The 23,808-nt window shown below is 50.1% G+C and overlaps 3 protein-coding genes and 1 pseudogene across 3 annotated transcripts; 1 reads left to right on the forward strand and 3 right to left on the reverse strand.

Annotated features, from left to right (window-relative positions):
• The first annotated feature begins 3,604 nt into the window (after positions 1–3,604).
• On the forward strand, positions 3,605–6,172 carry LOC100829912 (subtilisin-like protease SBT1.7). Its single transcript, XM_003571542.2, has one exon. The coding sequence runs from the start codon at positions 3,615–3,617 to the stop codon at positions 5,868–5,870; it is 2,256 nt and encodes a 751-aa protein (XP_003571590.1). The 5' UTR covers positions 3,605–3,614; the 3' UTR covers positions 5,871–6,172.
• Positions 6,173–6,361: 189 nt separating this feature from the next.
• Positions 6,362–8,565, reverse strand: LOC100834027. Its single transcript, XM_003573578.4, has 5 exons — positions 8,162–8,565; positions 7,834–8,051; positions 7,238–7,366; positions 6,842–6,973; positions 6,362–6,750 (listed from the first exon to the last, which is right to left on the reverse strand). The coding sequence occupies exons 1-5, from the start codon at positions 8,499–8,501 to the stop codon at positions 6,637–6,639; spliced, it is 933 nt and encodes a 310-aa protein (XP_003573626.1). The 5' UTR covers positions 8,502–8,565; the 3' UTR covers positions 6,362–6,636.
• A 3,197-nt stretch (positions 8,566–11,762) lies between these two features.
• Positions 11,763–14,024, reverse strand: LOC104584076. The gene is made up of 2 exons (XM_010238193.1): positions 12,360–14,024; positions 11,763–12,119 (listed from the first exon to the last, which is right to left on the reverse strand). Exons 1-2 carry the CDS (start codon positions 14,022–14,024, stop codon positions 11,763–11,765), a joined length of 2,022 nt encoding a protein of 673 aa, XP_010236495.1.
• Positions 14,025–17,484: 3,460 nt separating this feature from the next.
• On the reverse strand, positions 17,485–19,803 carry LOC100830522 (annotated as a pseudogene).
• Between the last annotated feature and the right edge of the window lie 4,005 nt (positions 19,804–23,808).

Genomic DNA, 23,808 nt, shown 5'->3' on the forward strand with positions numbered 1-23,808 from the left:
AGATATGGTCTTTCTATGGAATCTCCACGACCTAACTATGTATTCTGGGTCAAACTGACACTGACATAGCAACCCTTGATTTCCCTGACCCATTCTGTGGGATCCATCGAGTAGATACTCATTCTGTGGATGCTTCCATCGAGTCAAAACAGTGTTTGGTTTTTGAAAACAAAACTAGAAGATCTCCTCTTAACTAGACTTAGTAGCTCAAAGGTCGCCCGTAAGCAAGGGCATGGCTAATCGATTAGATTGACACTCTCGAGAGGTTTGTACACTTTACCCACCAGACACAATCAGTCCAAAGTGTTGCCTAACGACAAGCGTGCGCAACAGGTAAAGATTGTGACGAAGTCTTTCACTAGAAGCCCCCTATACTTAATCCTGGCACCGCCCGCCCCATATGAGCACATTGGCCCCTCTCCGGATGACGATACCCAAGTAAGGGTTTCCCAGTAGTTACTCGACTAAGCCAGAGCCATAATAGCAGGTGGTTGTACAGGTAAGCTTTTGGGTTCCATTGGAAAAGAATTGAACTTTTAGATTCTGGACGGCGGTCCCAACGAAAATCCTGAGCATCTGCAGAGCCGAATTGGATGCTGCTCTTGTCGACAACCAATAATGGTCTCAAACTTACCACTCCGCCTAGTTGAAAACATTTTGAGGATTTTGTTTCAAAAACATTTTTCCAAACACATACGACTCAATTCTGAGCACTTAATACTTTGAAAATAGTTGGTCCCTCCCGGTACAATAATATAGCAAGCACTTTGTAAAATCATACAAGCAATAACTTAGGGTAATTGGTGGCATGACAATAACTTATAGGCATACTACTTAGGACATAGCTAATAAATTGCAAACGCATTTTATAAATACTTCATAACAATATAAACCTACACATGCATGCCTACAACTTATAAACAAAGTAGCATATGCAAAAATTATAGGATTCTAGATGATCAAAGGTATCCACTTGCCTGAGCCTGAGTTGCTGTAACGATCAAAATTTCCCTGGCACTCTTCACACTCACACTCGGGATAATCTATCGCGAAGAACGAAAGCAACAATGAATAACTTGTTCAACAACTCCAAATTATAACTCCAATAAGAGCCGGATAAGAATTACAAAAACTTAAATTTAGAAAAGCAGCTAACAAGGCACAACTAACACTAATCCAACCGCAAGCACAGATCTAAGGCTAGGGACAAGATTTGGAACCAAGTGGAGACAAATGATAACCTACAAGCTGATAGCAGATAGCGAATCTAACGGGAAGGGGACTGTCGAAACACGTCTGAACTAACGGTACGGAAGGTACTGAAACTAATAACGTAACTTAAGGCTTATAACACAGAAAGTTTCATCTAAAACGGAGCTAGGAAACAAAAGATACAAGCCTACGAAAGTAGCTAATCAAAAACAGCATTCTGTGAATACAGTTTTCAATTATTAATCTAGTAGTGTAATCTAATTACATGTTACGTGAAAAGTGTTCTGAGGTGCAGATTTTTAACCAATATTTACATTACAGAAATAATAAACCAAAAGGGGTTTATAGGTTTTGAACATTAAGCTCTACAAAGTGTCTAATGAATAACAGTGCTGGCTAGACTAAACCGGTGTCTTAAGTTCTTTTTAACAGGTAGCTAGTTTTGACAAACTTTTAGGTCATTATCTAAACCTAAAAAAGGTGCAAAAAAAAAATAGGGTGTAACACAAGACCTACTCGTCATCCTACAGAAGCTTACAACCTAAACGGGTCTACAATCTACTCAACAAGAACGTCGAAAGGTATCTAATCTAAAACAGACTAACTGGGAATACCGATTTGGAACGATGATGCACTGCTGAAGATGATAGAGACGGGGCTTCTAAAGAGGTGTAATTTATAGAGCAAGATGTAAGCTACCAGATGCAAAAAGAATTTCCTAAATAGGATCTACGGAACAAAAGATACGGAGTATAGAAGTAGGCTAATCAAAACAGACTGCAGCTCGAAAACAGAGCAAGAAAGCTCACCGGAGAAGATGGAGTTCGCCGGAGTTGATGGGAGTCGGCGAAACAGAGGTTTCCGGAAGCAAGGCTGTGGTGTATGGTGTTCTAGGCGTCGAAAGGGATCTAAAGGTGGTGATGGCTCGGGATAATTTGGGGCGAGGCGGTAGGAATTGCTCGCCGGAGTTTGCGTGGAAACGGCGACGAAACTTGAAATTGGTGGCAAGGTTGACTGCGGCTTCGAGCTAGATTTCGAGGGATTGGTCGGGGCTCTCGAGGGCGTCAGCTTGGGATATTTATAGGGCTCGGGGCGCTCGGGATAAGGCCGGCGGCGGGTGAGATTTGAACGGGATTCGGTTTCGCTTAAAATTCGGACGAGATAGAGTCCGGGAGGGTTTCAATCTTGTTGGGATAGATTCCTTGCTGTGTGGGTCACGAATTAGCGAAGAAATCACGGAGAAAAACGGTTTGGAGGATGTGTTCAAGATGGACGGCCATGGACGCCGGCGACTCGAGCTCGAGCTCAGGCTCGGCCATGGCAGGGGCAGCGCGGGCGGGCGGCGGGGCTGCGGCGGCGAGCGGCGGAGCCAGGGCGGCGGGGCAGGGCCGGCGAGCAGCAGCGGCGGCCGGGCTGGGCTTGGCCATGGACGCAGCCAGAACAGGCACAGCCTGTGCTTGCGTGAGGAAGAAGAAGGAGGAAAGGAGAAAAGAAAAAAAAAAGGAAAAGAAAAAAGGAAAAAGGAAGGATGACCGTTGGATGGAAAATGGATGGATGAGATTAAAAGATATCTCTTCGGTACACTTAAGTGAAAACGGGTTTCACGGAAATACGCCTCCATGTAGAGAAAACGTACTCCGCGGAATAAAAGAAAAAGAAATAAAGAAATAGCTTTTTTCTAGGTCTCTAAATTGCCAGAAAATCAAATAAGGCAAATAAAATACCAAACGGCATTGGAAAAATTCCAGAAAATTCCTGAAATTCCAAATACCTGTTTGGAAGCTAGGAAAAATAGTTTCCTCATGAAATATAATTTATAAAACTATTTTTAATGCATATGCAGCTCAAATAAATTCTAACAAATGCATATAATCACTGTTAAGGTCCAAATAAACTCCCAATTAAATTGTAAAATCATCTCCAAACTCAAATATGGTCAAAATGATATGCATGTTACAAATTTACTCTACAAAGAACACCTCATACATGCAAGAACACCTCGCAGTGATGCAATGTCCACTGTCACTCTCTCAGGTCGATAGATGAAAGACCAACGAGCCATATGCTTTCCCTGTTCGCCATCTCTCCTCTGTAGCTAGGCTTTATCGTCTGTTGGCCAGTGTGGTGCATGCGCGGAAGTTGCGCAACGGTAATTCCCAAGCGACAATCCTTAACCGTTTGCTGGGTTTTCCTTGCAAACATCCCCCAACGATTCGATCCACAGCTAGCTCCAAAATGCTCCATTATCTCGGTCACACCAATGCCTGTGCCTACGTAACGTACGTACAGCCATAACAAGAACGTGTAATCTAAACAGGGAGCAACGCATGCACTACTCATTATAAAACCCCATGCATGAACAATTCGTAATACTACACCAGATCATCGTCACGAAGGTAGCAATGGGAAGCTTCAAGCTCTCCATGTTTGTCTCCCTTCTCCCCTTCTTCCTCCTCTTCTTCGCCCTAGCAGTCGCCGCCGCCAGCAGGGAAGAGCTCAGCACGTACCTCGTCCACGTGCAGCCCCAGGATGGGGACCTGTTCGCCACGCCTGACGCCCGGGAGACGTGGTACAAGTCGTTCCTCCCGGAGCACGGCCATGGGCGTCTCCTCCACGCGTACCACCACGTCGCCAGCGGTTTCGCGGCCCGGCTGACCCGCGGTGAGCTCGCCGCGATCACCGCCATGCCCGGCTTCGTGGCCGCGGTCCCCAGCGTGGTCTACAAGGTGCAGACCACGCACACGCCGCGGTTCCTCGGTCTGGACACGATGCAGGGCGGGAGGAACGCCACGGCAGGGTCCGGCGACGGTGTCATTATCGGGGTGCTCGACACCGGCATCTTCCCTGACCACCCTTCCTTCAGCGGCGCCGGCATGCCTCCTCCACCGGCCAAGTGGAAGGGCCGGTGTGACTTCAACGGCTCCGCCTGCAACAACAAGCTTATCGGTGCTCAGACTTTCCTCAGCGGTGGCTCATCTCCCCCCGGTGCACGTGCACCACCCACCGACGAGGTAGGACATGGCACGCACACTTCCAGCACCGCAGCGGGAGCGTTGGTGCCAGGCGCTCAGGTGTTTGGCCAGGGCAGCGGAAGCGCGTCAGGGATTGCTCCCCGCGCACACGTTGCTATGTACAAGGTCTGCGCTGGCGAAAGTTGCGATGACGTGGACATCCTCGCTGGCATTGACGCCGCCGTGTCCGACGGCTGCGATGTCATATCCATGTCGCTCGGTGGGGATTCAGTGCCCTTCTTCAATGACAGCTTCGCCATCGGCACTTTCGCTGCCGCAGAGAAGGGAATCTTCGTCAGCATGGCAGCCGGCAACTCTGGCCCGATCCACTCCACGCTGTCGAACGAGGCTCCATGGATGCTTACCGTGGCTGCCAGCACCATGGACCGTTTGATCCTCGCCAAGGTGATCCTCGGAAACAACGCCTCCTTCGATGGTGAGTCAATCTTGCAGCCCAACACAACGGCGACCGTTGGGCTAGTCTACGCCGGCGCGAGCCCGACGCCCGACGCACAGTTCTGTGACCATGGCTCACTGGACGGCTTGGACGTCAAGGGAAAGATCGTGCTCTGCGATCTCGACGGCTTCGGCAGTGATGCTGGCACCGAGGTGCTGAGAGCCGGAGGCGCCGGCTTGATCCTAGCCAACCCGTTCATCAACGGCTACAGCACGTTCACCGACTTCGTGTATGCTCTCCCGGCATCCCAGGTCAGCTACGCCGCCGGGGTGTTGATCAAGACCTACATCAACTCCACAGCAAACCCGACGGCGCAGATCGCCTTCAAAGGCACGGTGCTCGGCACGTCGCCGGCGCCGGCGATCACGTCATTCTCCTCTCGTGGGCCCAGCATCCAAAACCCAGGAATCCTAAAGCCTGACATCACGGGCCCTGGTGTGAATGTGCTTGCCGCCTGGCCATTCCAAGTCGGCCCATCAGCGTTTGACTCCACGCCCACCTACAACATCATTTCCGGCACATCCATGTCCACGCCACACCTCGCCGGCATCGCCGCGCTGATCAAGAGCAAGCACCCGGACTGGTCGCCAGCGGCCATCAAGTCCGCCATTATGACGACCGCCGATGTCAACGACCGCTCCGGCGGGCCGATACTCGACGAGCAACACAATACCGCCAACCTCTTCGCCGTGGGAGCCGGCCACGTCAACCCGGAGAAGGCCGTGGACCCTGGCCTGGTCTACGACATTGCGTCGGCTGACTACATCGGGTACCTTTGCAGCATGTACACGGACAAGGAGGTCTCGGTGATCGCGCGCACCGCGGTGAACTGCTCCGCCATCACGGTGATCCCGCAGAGCCAGTTGAACTACCCGTCCATCGCGGTCACGTTTCCGGTGAACCGTACAGCGTTGGCTCCGATGATTGTTAAGCGCACTGTGAAGCTCGTCGGAGAGTCACCGGCGGAGTACAAGGCCGTGATCGAGGTGCCGGCGGGTGGCTCGGTGAACGTCACCGTTTTGCCTAGCGTGCTTTCGTTCAGCGAGGCGAGCCCGGTGCAGAACTTCACCGTCCTCGTGTGGTCCTGGTCGGCGGAGGCCAGCCCCGCGCCGACGAAGGCCGCGCTCCTGTGGGTGTCGGCCAGGCACACCGTCAGGAGCCCCATCTCCATCAGCTTCACCCCGCGCTAGATCAGCTTTGAGAGCCCCCTCGGTATACTGGCTGCTTTTACAATGTCAGCGTTACTTCGACATATTTGGGTTTGGACTTGGGAGTCACACGATTGATCTAGCGAATACACATGCAAGACAACTATATTTTACATTACCTTCTTTTTAAGGTTTTTCCCAGTGCTGTGCATCGCCCTTTTGATGTTGTTCTTACTCACAATAAATGCTAAGTAATCATTTCCTCGATGCATTACCTCTTAGTGTTGTATCTAAAGTAACAATATCTAATAATTTGCAAGAGCGGGTTATTGACTTTGTGCTGGTTTGCGTGAAGAGTCATTGGCATAAGATACGGTTTCATCATTAATTATGTGTAATACCCGTAAAATGCCTAAGATAACGTGCTAAGAGACCAGCACTGTGTGAAAGGCCTAAGAAAACAGGAGAAGCATTTCCATTTTCCATCACCTCTCAACATAAATCACATACGCTTCCATTTTTCATCGATATCATTTGCACAACACGCCACTATGTTAATCTAACTTGCAGATACAGATGGTAGCAAACCTCACGTGCATCTAGCGGCAATGCGAACTCCAGCCTCCAGGACAGTAAACAAACTCCTTGAGAACTAAATTTTCACACACAAGATAATTTTTGACACATGTACATAAATAAAATGCACAGTTCTCTCTACAGTTTATAGATGACATCAACGGTTAAACACTTAATTAAAACTGCATCAGGAGTTCAACCCAAGACGGCATACTGTGTACATGAAAATTCTCTATATGACCTTAATCTCCTTGAGCCAAGCTGTGTGGAGTGGGCACGGATCTGTCTTTCCTTGTGCGAGTGCCTTTTCAGTAAGAGAGTAAAACCAACCATTCCTCCACTTGAACTGCAACGTTGAAATGCTTACGCTGTTAGTTTTGAATGCCATAAAAAGTGCAAGTGTAAGCATTATACAGACTGTCAGTGGTAAGACTTGCCTCTTTCACAGCAGTGGGGAAATGTGCCACAGCTCTGGAGTAGGCACAAAGCCTCTCTTCTATGCCTTCATCAAACATAAGCCCCCGCTCTGCAGCTGCAGCAGATGCTAATTCCGCTATCAGGCTGGAAACCTGCAAAAGAAAAGCACAAATGGAACTTTTGCATTGGAAGAGTGACTGTTGTTCTCGGACAGAAAATGGTTAAGCTCAATTCTGGAGCAAAGAAATGGTCAGAATTTTTCTAGCAAAGTAACAAACAATGCCATTTGTTGAATAAGATGTATTAACATTGTTTTTTAACGAAAAATGTCTTCTCATCGTAACGCACGTGAAGGGAAAATAACTATACTGCACAACATTGCACACCTTCATTGCTTTTCAACCTTTGAATATTACCTCGGATCGATATTCTTTTTCAACCACACCAACCGTAGCCCCTGGATGACGAGCTCCAACAAGCATGAAAGCTGAAATCCATATCAACTTTTCTAGCATTTGCTTCTGAAAGGCTTCCTTTTCAAGCACCTAGTTGCCAGGGTGAAACACAATTACCACCAATATACAAATCCAAATGCTAGAAAATGACATGAGAGAGTGAATGCTAGAGAATCAACCAATGCATAAAAAGGACATGATGAAATAAATAAATAAATATTTGCCCGAGAAAGAGTTTGGAAAAATTACATTCCTATAATTTGAACCCAAAATAGAAAAGTTAACCATGGGCTCAAGTGCTGAACGCCAACTTAAGCTAGAATGTAGACATCAGAGAAAACTGCTAAACAGCGAGAATGAGTTAGACCTGTTAAACTCAAGAAATGATTACTGCCATTATCAAGTATATCAATGAGTTAGACCTATTAAACCTCATGTATTTGTATATGATCAAGCTGAAGAGAGAAAAACGTGAATCTATTGACAAAGGAAACACCGAATTGCACACTGTAAGCATCATCTATGATAAATGAAGTGCTGAAGAAAAGAAAAAACACCTTGCAGGTAAGCCCGCCATTTTGCAGGCGAGCAGCCACCGCTGGAGCCCAGCTGCCAAACGCAGCGGTCAGCCCCTCCGGGTTGGTGTCAGTGATCCCGTCGATGGGTGGCTCTCCAACCTTGGACACGGCGAAGTACGCCAACACCTGGTTCGCTCCCACCAGCCCCTTGCTCTCGAACCACGGATCCAGCATCCCGTTCTGGAAGAACACCAAATCTGCTCCAATATTAGCTCATAGAGCTCCCTCCCACCCAACACGCAGCATCACCACAAGTAATTTCGACGGCACAGAATTAATTAGCTAGTGATCGTCATCATGTTCATACCGCGCCACCGCGATTTGGGGGTGGCCTCGAGCACGCCGTCGAGGTCGTCGTTGCGGGTGCACACCAGTATGGGCCCAGCGGGCGCGCCGTCGGGGACCTTCTCGCCGCGGCCCACCAGCACGTCCCCGCCGAGCGGCCCCATGCCGAGCAGCGCCTGCCCCACGCGCCCGCCGCCCACCACCACCGCCGGCTGCACCGCGGTGGCCATCGCTGCGGAAGCCCTGAGAACCCTAGAAGCGACCGCCCTCGAGGAGGATGGGGAGAGGAGGCGGCGGCGGAGTGGAGGTAGCGGAGTGACGGCGGTGGGGACGGAGACGGAGACGGCGGCTGTGAGGGCCATTCCGACAAGTGGGGGTGGGAGGTAGCAGTGGGGCGGAGTGACGGCGTTTGCTTAAGGGATGACGGATGCCGTTAGGCAGGCCTTAAAGGGGCCACCCAGCCACCCGATCTGGATGGGCTTATCTGCAGTTCTGCATGGTTTGTGGCTGACATAGGATGGGCTCTAATGGGCCAATGGGCCTTTCGAGGGGCTTTCCTAGTGACTTGCGACCGCTCCAAACCTCAAACACGGTGCTCGCCGCTCCGTGCACACCAGCTGTTTCCGCATCAGACTTGACGACAATGCCGAAGTATACGGGGTACTTGGTTTCCGTGAAATTGAGCTTTTCAACTTGGCTTTGTTTTTTTAATCGGAATCCGAAATACTTCGTCTATTAATTAAGAGAAATAGAATTGTTGAGTTAACTAACGGAAAACCGTAACTTGGGTTTGTTGACACACGTCGGGCGAATGCCGGTGAATCCTAATTCGTTGAGCGCCTGTATTCTCAGGTCAGTATATTTCCTGCAAAGTGTCCTCATGCGTGCGAGCTTGGGCAGGCGGCCTTCCCAGATTTGGCGTGCCATTATTCAAGGACGGGATATGCTTAAGCTGATCCGTAGGATTGGAGACGTACGGGAACACTACTGATGTCTGGCATGATAAGTGGATACCAAGAGATGAACGGCTCTGACCGTATGTTGCTGTACGTTCGGCCTGACTATAAGACACGAGAGAGATGGAGTGACTCAACACTTGGATTGTATTGATGAACACAAAGGGTATAAATACATGTACAGATGCCTTCGGCAGAGCAGCTAACTCCTACAATCTAGCCAACAAACTACTGGATAAGCTGCCAATGAACTACTAGATAAGCTAGAGACGTTGGGATAGACTAAGTCAGCTAACCAATACTAACAGTTTATACACACACGTGCAAGACCAAGTCACGTTACTAACACCCCTCGGCAGTCACAGCATCGGGATGAAGAATGCTGAGACTGGAGCATAGAGTATCAAACACCGCCGTGGGCAGGCCTTTCGTCATGATGTCCGCGAGTTGTTGTGTCGTGGGAACATGAGTGACTCGAACCTGGCCGATGGCCACCTTCTCCTGGACGAAGTGTACATCGAGCTCAATGTTCTTCGTTCGTTTGTGATGGACAGGGTTGGCGGCAAGGTAGACGGCGGAGACGTTGTCGCAGAACACAGCAGTGGCCGTGCGGATGTCGCAGTGCAGCTCGCCCAGAAGTTGTCGAAGCCAAGTACACTCGGCAACAACATTTGCCACGGCACAGTACTCCGCTTCCGCACTGGAGCGGGAGACGGTGGCCTGTCGTTTGGACGACCAGGACACAAGCGAGCCGCCAAGGAAGACGCAGTAGCCTGAGATAGACCGCCGCGTGTCTGGGCAGCCGGCCCAATCTGCGTCGGAGTAGACGGTGATGTCGACGGTGGACGACGCCCGGAGCTGCAGACCAAGTGAGGTAGTTCCTCGAATGTACCGAAGAACTCACTTCACCAATTGCCAATGAGCGTCCGTCGGCGAGTGCATGTGGAGACACACTTGATGAACGGCGTAGGCAATGTCAGGCCGTGTCATCGTCAAGTACTGTAGGGCACCGACGATGCTACGATAGCCTGAGGGATCGGCATAGGGAGTACCATCGGTCGAGGACGACTTGGGCTTGGTGTCGACGGGCGTACCGGCAGGCGTGCAGTTGCACATGGAGGCATGGTCCAGTAGCTCCTCGGCGTAGTATTCCTGTGACAGGAAAAATACGGCGGCTGTCCGAGTTACCTGAATCCCAAGAAAGAGATGAAGCGGTCCTAAGTCCTTCATTGAGAACTCAGAACTCAGGCTGGTGATGATGTGTCGGAGCAGTCGTTCAGTGGACGTCGTCAGGACGATGTCCTCAACGTAGAGCAGCAGGTACGCGGCGTCGATGCCGTGACGAAGCACGAACAGCGACGGGTCGGAGGTGGTGGCAACAAAACCTGTAGATCGAAGGAAGGTGGCGATGCGAGTGTACCAAGCCCTTGGGGCCTGCTTCAGTCCGTACAGAGACTTGGAGAGGAGGCACACATGATCGGGCTTCGATGGATCGACAAATCCCGTCGGCTGCTGTGAGTAGACACGCTCGGACAAGATGCCATGCAAGAAGGCATTCTTCACGTCGAGCTGGTGGACAGGCCATGCACGAGCAGCAGCGAGATCGAGCACAGTGCGGATCGTGGCGTACTTAACCATCGGAGAGAACGTATCGCCGAAGTCGACTCCGGGGCGCTGAGAAAACCCGCGGACGACCCAACGCGCCTTGTAGCGCTCGAGGGAGCCGTCAGGTCGAGTCTTGTGGCAAAAAATCCACTTGCCGGAAACGAGGTTCGCGCCGTGCGGTCGTGGAACTAAGGTCCAAGTGTTGTTGTTGATGAGGGCGTCATATTCTTCCTGCATAGCAGCATGCCAGTGCGCGTCGCGAAGGGTGGCACGAGCTGACGACAGAATTGGTGAAGGTGTGGTCGATGCAGTGCAGTCGAACAAGCGCTTGGGGAGGAAGATGTTGTTCTGTGCACGAGTGACCATGCGATGCACCGGCGCTAGCGGCACAATGGGCAGGATGCTTGAGGACGTTGGCGTGGACGGCGATGGCATGGTCGGCGATGGCGTAGACGGCGATGGCGTGGGCGCGGTGTCGATGCCGGAGGTGGGTGGCGCGGGCCGGTCGGCGGACGGTACGAAGCCACCGGAAGACGGGCGCGCGCCGGACGAATGCATCGAGGGCATGTCAGACGCGGGAGAGGTGCCTGCAGGGCACACCGTGGCTGCAGCTGGGCGCGATGGAGAGGCCGGAGGAGCAGCACGTACGGGACCCAGTGAGAGGATCGCCCGGTCGAAGGACGCGGCGTCGTCGGCTGGTGTCGGAGCTGGCGTCGGCTGGGCGTTCACCTGTGCAAAAGGAAAAACGTCCTCGTGGAAATGAACATGCCGAGAGGTTAGCACACGACGAGAAACCGGGTCAAAACACCTGTATCCGCGGTGATCTGCAGAGTAACCAAGAAACACACAAGAAACTGAACGAGGCATCAGTTTGTTCCTAGAAGTAGCAATAGTGTTAGGAAAACACAAGCATCCAAAAACACGCAAATGACAGTATGGAGGAGGAATGCCAAAAAGAAGCTCGTAGGGAGTGTGCATTTGACGAGGTTTGCATGGCCGAAGATTGAGCAGGAGGGTAGACGTGGCAAGAGCATCAGCCCAGAATTTTGGTGGCATGTAGGCTTAAAAGAGGAGAGTGCGCATGCCGTCGTTGCGGGTCCGGAGGATGCGCTCCGCCTTGCCGTTCTGTTGCGAGGTGTACGGACACGAGAGGCGAAGGTGGATGCCGTGTCGCGAGAGAAAAGAGCGGAGGGCGGCGTTGTCAAATTCCTTGCCGTTGTCAGTTTGAAGTGCAAGAATGCGCAGACGAAACTGAGTAGCAACATACGCGTGGAAGGAGAGGAGGGAAGGAAGAGCATCAGATTTACAGCGCAGGAGAAAAGTCCACACAAAATGTGAGTAATCATCAAGTATAACTAAATAATAAGTAAATCCTGAGGAGCTCACAACATGCGAGGTCCAAACATCACAATGAATCAACTGAAAAGGAAAGGAAGTGATAGTAGTAGATTGCTGAAATGGAAATCTAGTGTGTTTGCCTAAGCGACAAGCAGTACAGTGGTGAGAGGCTTCACTGTCTTTAATACAGGAAAAGGGGAATGAACGAATAATGTGAGCTAAAGAAGCATCTCCTAGGTGACCAAGGCGACGATGCCACAAGCTGACAGAGGTGGCAGTGAAGGCGGCATGACAAGGACGAGCTCCAGGGGATGACCGAACCGGGTACAGATCGCCGGGGCTGTTACTTCGCAGAATCGCCGCCCTGGAATGCAGATCCTTTACAGAGAAACCAGCCGGGTCAAACTCAACAGAAACGTTGTTATCTCGTGAGAGAGTTCGTACAGAAAGTAAGTTCTTAACGAGGTTAGGAGAGACAAGTACATTACGAAGATAAAGAGGACGAGCAGAAGTAGAAATAGAGGCAGTGCCAATTGCAGTAATAGGAAGATGAGCACCATTACCTACTGTAATTTGAGACGAGGTAGAGTAAGGGGAGAAGGAGGAGAGGTTACTTGTGCTGGATGTCATGTGCGACGAGGCGCCCGTGTCAAGGAACCAGTCGCCGCTGCCGCCGCCGTTGTTCTGGAGCGACATCTGTTGCATGGCCGCCATGAAGTTGGGATCCAGAGCAGGAGCCGTGGGCGTCGCCGAGCTGAAGGATGGCGCCATCATGGAGGTGTTGGCGTTGTAGGCTTGCGGAGCAGTGGGCGCCATGGGTGGCCGGGGACCGAGGACGCCAGCGCCGGGCACACGCGGTGTCTGTTGCCAGGCCTGAAAGGTGCCAGACCACGGGTTGACGCCGTGTGGCCAGGATGGTGCGGCAGGCGAGTTGGGGAAGCGCGAGCCGCCGCCGGCTGGAGAGGTCGACGCAGTCTTGCGCTTCTTGTTCTTCTTGTTGCTGCTGGAAGGAGAGCCCTGTGGGGACGCAGGTGCCGGTGCGCCGGAGCGGTCGACGAAGAAGGCGGCGGCAGCTTGACGACGCATGGCTTGCTCCTGGCGATGCTCCTCGAGCAGCAAATACGAACGGGCGCGCATGAAGGATGGCAGTGGCTGCTGCATGGTGAGCACCGGGATGGCGTGGCCGAGAGAAGGGTTGAGACCACGGAGCATGTTGAAGAGCATGGACTGGTCGGAGACCTGAATGTCGACGTCACGCAGGCCGTCGGCGAGGACCTTGAGGCGCGAGTAGTACTCCGTGACAGAGAGGTGGCCCTGCTGCAGACTGCGGAACTCCTCCTCCATGTAGACGGCCTGAGTCATCATGTTGTCCAGAAAAAGACTTGAGAGTTTTGTCCATACCACGAAAGCCGGATCGTGCGGCGCGAGGATGATGTCGAGGATCTCCTCGCTGATGGTGGTGTAGAGCCAGGACACAATGGTGAGGTCGGCCTTCATCCATTCGGCGTCCTCAAGCTTGTGGTCAGCGCTGGCAACGAGGTGCTCCTCGAGGCCGTTCCGGCCGATGACCTTCATGAAGAGGGTGCTCCACCGGCCATAGTTGTTTCGCTTGAGGTCGAGGGCGGTGAGGACGTGCTCCTTGATGCGGATATGCTGCAGAGAGGCAGCCGTCACCGGGATGGTGCCCGCATCACGGACGACGGACATGGCGGCCACATCATCATCGAAGAGAGCACGGGCAGTGGGGAGAGGTGCCATGGGCGAGCTCAGGGAGACGCCTGGGCTTGTGCCGGCGCCGAGGGCAGCGGCGATGCTTACAGGCTGTGGAGTGGAGCCAGGAGGGAGGATAGTAGGCGACACAAGAGCGGCAGTTGAAGCTGTGAGTGCGCCGGCTGCCGTGGAGGTCAGAGGGAGGCTGGTGTCAGGGTTTGCCATGAGGGCAGCGGAAGCGAGTGCGGTCTCAGAGACGTCGAGATCTGATACCATGTAAGACACGAGAGAGATGGAGTGTCTCAACACTTGGATTGTATTGATGAACACAAGGAGTATAAATACATGTACAAATGCCTTCGGCAGAACAGCTAACTCTTACAATCTAGCCAACAAACTACTGGATAAGCTGCCAACGAACTACTAGATAAGCTAGAGACGTTAGGATAAACTAAGTCAGCTAACCAATACTAACGGCTTGTACACACACGTGCAAAACCAAGTCACGTTATCACGAAGCACCTGTCATAGTTTCTGAATTGATAGATCAGACGACGGCAACTGACGATGGCATCCGTGGCCAAGTCCATGCACGCCAAGCCTTTGCAGCCACGCGTTGGCTGAGCCCACACGCGCACGACTCGGTTCCATGCAATGGTGGAAGTTCACGCCGAGCCCAAGCGTGTGCCGACGGAGGCGAGCGTTGTCTTGGGAAGGAGGAGAGGCGCTGTTGGTGGATTAGGAAATAGGAGAGGCGACGTTGCCTTATTGGGTTGCCGGGATGGGAAGGAGAATTAAAGACTGATTGGACGGGTGGGTACAATCAGGGGCTAGCTTTTGGGAAGGCCGCTTGAGAAAGGGGAGCGCGCCTGCTTGTCTATGGAACAATTAGAAAAACTAACAAAATAGTATTCTGATTAATTCTTATGACACATAATTTAATAACTATTGGCAAATAGTATATCGATGCCAGACTTGGCCCTGAGTTACTTGCAGGCCGTCACTGTACAAGGAGTTTCATCCACATATCCAAGAGCAAATAGAAACTATAAATCTGAATGCTTAATAATCTATACAACCTATAAATTTATGATGAAATGCTACAACCATGGGTGATGGGTGAAAGTAAGCTTCAGAAGTGGAGGTGCAAACTTGGATATATCTAAACAAAGATTGTAGTATTGCACAATAATTTTCCGTGTGCTGAAAAGACTTTGTTCCTATAAAAAGAAACGATGCTCCTTGATAAGATGCCTACACAAAACTGAAGGAAAACTAAGGGGAACACCGATTATCATATTTTAATAATAACATTAAGTAAATAAATGCAGAAATCAACAGTTTGTTGGCAATGTAGGCTACTAAATGTGTTTGACTTGATCAGACCTGCAATATCAACAATAAAAAAATATATACTACACACTCAGATATGCTAGGAGAAGTTAATAAAAATATCAGGTCTGCTCTGACATCATAACCAAAGCATGTACATGTAGGGGTTAGCTAAATCAGGCTACATAAGTAAAATAGGAAAAAAAATGTTACTTGATGAAGACAACTATCTCGAGATTCATGCAATTTCGCTAAGGGATAAAATCCCATAATTGGTATCCACTGCTATTTGGGAAAGAAATTAAGGAATTAAAAACATATCTACAAACATATCTTATACTCCCTCCGTCTCATATTAAGTGCCGAAATATTACATGTATATAAGCGTTTTTTAGTTATAGATACATCCATATTTGGACAAATTTTAGTCACTTAATATTAGATGGAGGGAGTAAATCATAATTATACATGTTGTTTGCCCCTCTCTTTTTTGCGCTTTTGTCCCAAATCCCAACCCCTGAACAAATGGAGGGAGTAAATCATAATTATACATGTTGTTTGCCCCTCTTTTTTTTGCGCTTTTGTCCCAAATCCCAACCCCTGAACAAAAGGCTGCAGACAATAAACATAGCACATTGTTCATATTTCATATTAACAATATGAAAGACCAATAGGATATGAAGGAAAGAAAACAAGGAGTCCATCAGGTACAATACGGGCAAACATGGTTTATGATTTGCTGACTACATCTAAATTAAAGTATCTCTTTTACTTCTGCTAATTCTGAGAATGCAACACCAAGCAAGGCATTACTTATCCCGGTAACTTCTCTAATTCAGTCAAATACAGTAAACTCCTACTTATATACCTTACAAAGCACAAAAACAAATTTACAATCTGGGTCTTCTTAATTCAGCTGCCTGCTACAATCTATAATCCGTTGTTAACATCAGCTATTTGAGACAATTTCAGATTTCAGAGAAAAAAAAACAAAGAGGCAGGTGCCCACGTTGCCTTCAGGTCGCTGCAGTGCTGATCTCTCTGGCGTGAGCTGCTGCTGCGGCGGGGGCTCGGGGGGCGCAATGGGTGGCGGGAAGTCTTGCGAGCAGGGGAAGGAAGGAACAGGAGGTCGGGGGAGAGGGCGCCGGTGACCGGAGAGGAAGGGGGCTGCGGCAGCGAGATGGAGCAGGTTGGAGTGTTGGCAAGGGGATCGAGCAGGTTGGACGCTGGGGGCGTTGGGGATTCGGGGTTGAGACTTGAGACTTGAGAGGATCGTGGGGGAGAGGGAAATAATGGGCGGTGGCATATTGGCCGTAATTTTGATGACATGACGTACCGCGACCGTACCATCAACACCAACTTTAATTTAATATATTGGTATAGATTCATTTCGTCCGTAGAAAGACGCCCAAACACGGGCGAAGACGCATGGACGAACAACGGGCTTCCTTTATTATTAGAAAGGTAGATAGATTGTACTAAATTCATGCCAATTAATATGAAAGTGGAACAGAGGGAGTAATTGGTAGTACCTTTGGACGCTAGACGAACCTGCACGTCTGCAGAAACCATATATATCAGAAAAGAAAGAAATTCTATAGGTTTCGTCTGCCCCTTTCTTTCTATTGGTATAACTGGTATGTCTCCATTTCTTTTTGAACATATATGTACGGCATCAACAGTTTATGTTTTCTGTGTCGAGGACATGTAGTCACTGAGATTATGCAGAGATTCAGCAGAAGAGCGGTATCTTCCCTTTTAAAAAAAAGTGGAGCAATGTCTTCAGTTCAGGAGTTCAGAAAATGGGTTTTGAGTTCCTTCTTACACTTTTTTGAGGGAAGGTTTTGAGTTCCTTGTGCTTTGGGGGCATGCGGCGATCCCGGGCCCCATTGAAGGCCACCGTCTACGTTTTATCGGAGGTTTGGATGTCAAATTCGTGAGGGAAAAGTAAGCTAACGGAAAACCTTTCGCAGAACCACACTTTTTGAATCAAGTTGTCTTAGTCAGCCCGAAACCGGGTGGTTTCGCGGTTTTGCTTGATTTTTTACCGGATGAGCCCACCTGTCCGACGCCACTTCGGCCCCGAAAACTTGCGGGGGTGAGAAGGGGGCTGGGGGTTTAATCACGGGCTAACGGGTCAGCTCGGCTTGGGGCCGGCGTGGCGTACAACAGATGGACCCACCTGTAAGAAATCAAGCAAAACCGCCAAACCACTCGCTTTCGGGCTGACTGAGACAACTTTACTAAAAATATGTGGTTCTGTGAACGGTTTTCAGTTAAATGTGGTTCAACGACACGACTGGCACAAAAACTGTGGTTCTGCGATATGTAAGTAAGATGTAGCTGTCTTGCATATGTATTTGTTAGATCAACCGTGTGACTCCCAAGTCCCAACCCAAATATGTCGAAGTAAGGAAATGCTGACATTGTAAAAGCAACCAGTATACCAAGGGAGCTCTCAAAGCTGATCTAGCGCGGGGTGAAGCTGATGGAGATGGGGCTCCTGACGGTGTGCCTAGCAGACACCCAGAGGAGCGCGGCCTTTGTCGGCGCGGGGCTGGTCTCCGCCGACAAGGACCACACAAGCACGGTGAAGTTCTGCACCGGGCTTGCCTCGCTGAACGAAAGCACGCTCGGCGAAACGGTGACGTTCACCGAGCCGCCTGCCGGCACCTCGATCACGGCCTGGTACTCCGCTGGTGACTCTCCGACGAGCTTCACCGTGCGCTTAACAATCATCGGAGCCAACGCTGTACGGTTCACCGGGAACGTGACCGCGATGGACGGGTAGTTCAACTGGCTCTGCGGGATCACCGTGACCGTGGAGCAGTTCACCACTGTGCGCGCGATCACCGAGACCTCCTGGTCCGTGTACATGCCGCAGAGGTATCCGATGTACTCAGTCGGCGCAATATCGTAGATGAGCCCGGGGTCTACCGCCTTCTCTGGGTTGACGTGGCCGGCTCCGACGGCGAAGAGATCGGCGATATTGTGCTGCTCGTCGAGTATCGCCTCGCCGGAGCGGTCGTTGACATCGGCGGTCGTCATGATGGCGGACTTGATCGCCGCCGGAGACCAGTCCGGGTGCTTGCTCTTGATCAGCGCAGCGATGCCGGCGAGGTGCGGCGTGGACATGGATGTGCCGGAGATGATGTTGTAGGTAGGCCTGGGGTCGAATGCTGGTGGGCCGACTTGGAATGGCCAGGCGGCAAGTACATTCACACCAGGGCCCGTGATGTCAGGCTTCAGGATTCCTGGGTTCTGGGTGCTGGGCCCACGAGAGGAGAATGACGTGATTGCCGGTGCCGGCGACGTGCCGAGCACCGTGCCTTTGAAGGCGATCTGCGCCGTCGGGTTTGCCGTGGAGTTGATGTAGGTCTTGATCAGCTCCCCGGCGGCATAGCTGACTTGGGACGTGGGGAGCACATACACGTCGGCGAATGTGCTGTAACCGTCAAGGATTTGGTTGGCCAAGATCATGCCGGTGCCTCCGGCTCTCAGCACCTCGGCGTCGGCGTCGCCGCCGAAGCCGCCGAGATCGCAGAGCACGATCTTACCCTTGACGTCAAAGCCGTCCAGTGAGCCTTTGCCACAGAATTGTGCACCGCGCGTCGGGCTCGCACCAGCGTAGACTAGCCCAACTGTCGCCGTTGTGTTGGGCTGCAAGATTGACTCACCATCGACTCACCATCGAAGGAGGCGTTGTTTCCGAGGATCACCTTGGCGAGGATCAAACGGTCCATGGTGCTTGCAGCCACGGTGAGCATCCATGGAGCCTCGTTCGACAACGTGGAGTGGATGGGGCCAGAGTTGCCGGCTGCCATGCTGATGAAGATCCCCTTCTGCGCGGCAGCGAACGTGCCGATGGCGATGCTGTCATTGAAGAAGGGCACAGAATCCCCACCGAGCGACATGGATATGACATCGCAGCCGTCGGACACGGCTGCGTCAATGCCGGCGAGGATGTCCACGCTATCGCAGCCTTCGTCGGCGCAGACCTTGTACATGGCGACGTGTGCGCGGGGAGCAATTCCTGACGCGCTGCCGCTGCCCTGGCCAAGCACCTGAGCGCCTGGCACCAATGCTCCCGCCGTGGTGCTGGAAGTGTGCGTGCCATGTCCTACCTCGTCGGTGGGTGGTGCACGTGCACCGGGGGGAGATGAGCCACCGCTGAGGAAAGTCTGAGCACCGATAAGCTTGTTGTTGCAGGCGGAGCCGTTGAAGTCACACCGGCCCTTCCACTTGGCCGGTGGAGGAGGCATGCCGACGCCGCTGAAGGAAGGGTGGTCGGGGAAGATGCCGGTGTCGAGCACCCCGATAATGACGCCGTCGCCAGACCCTGCCGTGGCGTTCCTCCCGCCCTGCTGCGTGTCCAGCTCGAGGAACCTTGGCGTGTGCGTGGTCAGCACCTTGTAGACCACGTTGGGGACCGCGGCCACGAAGCCGGGCATGGCGGCGATCGCGGCGAGCTCACCGCAGGTGAGCCGGGCCGCGAAACCGCTGCCGACGTGGTGGTATGCGTGGAGGAGACGGCCATGGCCGTGCTCCGGGAGGAACGACTTGTACCACGTCTCCCGGGCGTCAGGCGTGGCGAACAGGTCCCCATCCTGGGGCAGCACGTGGACGAGGTACGTGCTGAGCTCTTCGCTGCTGGTGGCGGCGGCTGCTAGGGCGAAGATGAGGGGAGAAGGGAGACAAGCATGGAGAGCTTGAAGCTTCCCATTGCTATCTTCATGACGATGATCTGGTGTAGTATTACGAAGTGTTCATGCAGCATGGGGCTTTATAAGTAGTGCAATGCGTTGCTCCCTGTTTATATTACACGTTCTTGTTATGGCTGTATGTAATAGGCAGGCATTGGTGTGACCGAGATAATGGAGCATTTTGGAGCTAGCTGTGGATCAAATCGTTCGGGGATGTTTACAAGGAAAATCCAGCAAACGGTTAAGGATTGTCGCTTGGGAATTACCGTTCCGCAACTTCAACACATGCACGACACTGGCAAGAAGAAATCACAGCACAAGGACACACGGATTTAACGTGAAAAACCCTCTCAAACAACGAGAGGGAAAAAACCACGTGCGCCAGTCAACAAAATCTCACTATATGGAGAGTGTTTACAACGCGGGAAGGTTTTACAGATGCAACTCGTGAGAACTCTGCCCAAAATGACGGCATACAAGGGATATATATCGCAGAAGCATTAGGATAACTTAGATCCGTAACGGTCACACCGGAAGTTCCGGTTGGAGGCCGGAAGTTCTGCATATTCTTGAATATCCGGAAGTTCCGCAACAAGTTCCGCAATTTCCTAAAAAGTAACAGAGAGTATCCGGAGGTTCGGCCGGAAGTTAGGCCGGAAGTTCCGGCACCTGAAATGGCCGGAAGTTTGGCCAGAACTTCCGGCCACTGGAATTTGGATCACATCCAACAAACTCCACCTTGAAACAATTTCCTCCTTATAGCATGAACAACAACAACTCCTGAAACAAAGAAAACACTTTCGGCGCCAACAACCACTAGGGCTAAACAGTTATACCAACTATACTTGAGCATAGCTCAAACTTAGCAATAGAAACATGCTTTGTCATCATACAACAGGATTATCATGATTGCTGATCTTGCATACCTTCAATTTAGCTTGTGCAACAACGTTCGAACAAAATGGTACTTGACTTCAATGTGCTTGGTTCTCTCATGGAGTATCTGATACTTAGTAAGGTAAATAGCACTTTGACTGTCACAAAACAGGTTAATGCAAAAAACATCTTGACAAAGCTCAGCATATAAATGCTTCAACCAAACAGATTCTTTGCAACCTTCAGCAATAGCCATATATTCTGCTTCAGTTGTAGATTGAGCAACAACTGGTTGCAGTGTTGCCTTCCAACTCACAGCACATCCACCTACCGTGAACACATAACCTGTGAGGGATCTTCTCTTATCCAAGTCGGCAGCAAAATCTGAATCCACATAACCAGCGAGTTCTTCATCAGTCTTGCCAAACTTGAAGCAAGCATTGGATGTGCTACGGAGGTACCTGAAGATCCACTGAACAGCTTTTCAATGTTCTTTACCGGGATTAGCCATGTAACGGCTGACCAAACTCATAGCATATGATAAATCCGGACGTGAATAAACCATGTCATACATCAAGGAACCAACAGAGCTAGAATAGGGAACTCGTGACATATACTCAATATCTTCATCAGAAGTAGGACATTGCAACGCTGACAACAAGCAATTGGAGTACTAACACACTTTGCATCATGCATATTAAAACGGTGAAATACTTTCTCAATGTAACTTTGCTGACTAAGAAATAGCAACCTAAATTTTCTATCCCTTTTCATTTTCATACCTAGGATTTTCTTAGCAGCACCAAGATCCTTCATCTCAAATTCACTACTTAGTTGTGCCTTCAAAGTAGTGATTACTTTCATGCTCTTGGCAGCAATTAATATATCATCAACATATAACAGCAAGTATATAGGTGATCCATCAACAAATTTAATGTACACACAACTGTCATACTGAGATCTAGTAAAGCCACGTGAGATCATAAATGAATCAAACCTTTTATACCACTGTCTAGGAGATTGTTTCAAACCATAAAGGGACTTTTTCAACTTACACACAAAGTCCTCTTTACCAGGAACTATGAACCCTTCAGGTTGGTCCATGTATATTTCCTCCTCAAGCTCTTCATGCAAAAATGCAGTTTTCACATCTAACTGCTCAAACTTAAGATCATGCATAGCAACAATACCAAAGAAAGTACGGATGGAACTATGCTTTACCACTGGATAGAACACATCATTGTAATCAATACCTGATATTTGACTGAAACCTTTTGCCACTAACCTTGCCTTAAACCTCATAGGCCCATTAGGAGACAAACCCTCCTTTCTCTTGAAGATCCACTTGCAGCGAACGGCCTTCTTTTGTTTAGGCAAGAACACAACATCCCATGTGTCATTCTTTTCAAGAGATTGCATCTCCTCTTGCATGGCAGACAACCACTTCACACGGTCGCCAGAAACAACAGCTTCATTATATGTGGCCGGTTCACTATCATGCTCCACCTGTTCTGCACAACCCAAAGCATAATAAACAAGATCACACTCTTCAATTAAACGTGGGCGAGGACGTTTATTCCTCTTTGGACGGTCAGCTGCAATAGACCGTGTGGGTTGCTGCAAAACAGGTGGTGAGGGTGGAACAATATCATCATTATTATCATCATTGTTCTCATCATCATTACCATTATCAACCTGAGCATCATCGTTGTCAACAATTTCATCAACGTGCTCCACCTGCACTCTAAGTCTCTCCTCTTCAATGCGAGAGGCATCAGTGAACAAAGTATCATGATACATAACTTTTTCATTAAAGACAACATTGCTGCTCAGCAAAATCTTTTTAGCTTCAGGATTCCACAACCTGAAAGCTTTAACTCCAGAACCATAGCCAAGAAAAATGCACTTAACAGTTCTAAACTCTAGCTTTCCATTATCAACGTGAGCATAAGCGGTGCAACCGAAAACTCTCAACTGTGAATAATCAGCAGGTTTACCAGACCATATCTCAATGGGAGTTTTCTTGTCAAGTGGAATAGAAGGTGACCTGTTTATGAGGTAGCATGCGGTGGAAGCTGCATCAGCCCAAAAACGCCTGCCCAAACCTGCATTGGACAGCATGCAACGGGCCCTCGATATGATGGTTCTGTTCATGCGCTCAGCCACGCCATTTTGTTGTGGAGTACGGGCAACCGTGTAGTGCCTAACCACACCATCATTACTGCAAAACTCCTCAAACTCATCAAAAATAAATTCACCACCATTATCAGTACGCAAATTTTTTACCTTCCTTTCAGTTTGCTTTTCTACCATAGCTTTCCACTTCTTAAAAGCACCAAAAACATCAGATTTGTGTTTCAGAAAATAAGGCCAAACTTTTCTTGAGTAATCATCAATAATGGTAAGCATGAAATTAGCACCACCAATAGATGTCTTACGGGAGGATCCCCAAACATCAGCATGCACATAATCTGATATGCCTTTGGTGTGGTATGAACGGAACAAATGAACTTAACCCTTTTGTGCTTACAATAAACACAGTGCTCACAAAACTCAAGCTTACTCAAGTTGCAGCCATCGATGAGCTCTCTCTTGACCAACTCTGCCATCCCATGTTCACTCATATGCCCAAGACGCATATACCATAGATTCGTTTTTGCACAATCATTAGAATCATTAGGTGTAACGGCAGCAGCAAAACCAGGCAAAGTGCTACCTCTAAGAACATATAATTTGGCAGAATTCATATCACCTATCATGTGAATGAGAAAACCTCTACATACCTTCAAAAGTCTACGCCCTCCGGCGTACTTGTACCCGCCACAATCCATGGTACTAAGTGAGATCAAATTTCTTGCCATGCTTGGTATGTGCTTCACCTCTTTCAACGTGCGTGTCATGCCATCATGGGTCTTGATCTGAACGGACCCAACGCCAACAATATGACAAGGATTGTCATTTCCCACACGCACAAAATCTCCAGTCTGCACAGACTCACAAGAACTGAACCAATCCTTGTTACAACAAATATGAAAGAAACATGCTGTATCAAGAATCCATTCATCATCATGGGAAGCACAAGCAGCAAGAACAGCGAGGCATTCACCGTCAGAGCTGTCGGTAGAAACGACATCGGCCTTACCATTACC

The sequence above is a fragment of the Brachypodium distachyon genome, chromosome 3, assembly GCF_000005505.3.
Source record: "Brachypodium distachyon strain Bd21 chromosome 3, Brachypodium_distachyon_v3.0, whole genome shotgun sequence".
Lineage (NCBI taxonomy): Eukaryota > Viridiplantae > Streptophyta > Magnoliopsida > Poales > Poaceae > Brachypodium > Brachypodium distachyon.

Bases quoted from the DNA above. Each gene is read 5' to 3' on its own strand.
- LOC104584076 (XM_010238193.1), bottom strand. From the start codon at position 14,024: ATGGTATCAGATCTCGACGTCTCTGAGACCGCACTCGCTTCCGCTGCC. The intron at 12,120-12,359 runs GTTCGGTCATCC...TTTCCTTTTCAG, and splicing joins GCCCCGGCGATCTGTACCCG to TTGATTCATTGTGATGTTTG.
- LOC100829912 (XM_003571542.2), top strand. From the start codon at position 3,615: ATGGGAAGCTTCAAGCTCTCCATGTTTGTCTCCCTTCTCCCCTTCTTC.
- LOC100834027 (XM_003573578.4), bottom strand. From the start codon at position 8,501: ATGGCCCTCACAGCCGCCGTCTCCGTCTCCGTCCCCACCGCCGTCACT. The intron at 7,367-7,833 runs GTGTTTTTTCTT...CCTGGCAACTAG, and splicing joins ATGGCGGGCTTACCTGCAAG to GTGCTTGAAAAGGAAGCCTT. The intron at 6,974-7,237 runs GTAATATTCAAA...TTTCTTTTGCAG, and splicing joins AAAAAGAATATCGATCCGAG to GTTTCCAGCCTGATAGCGGA.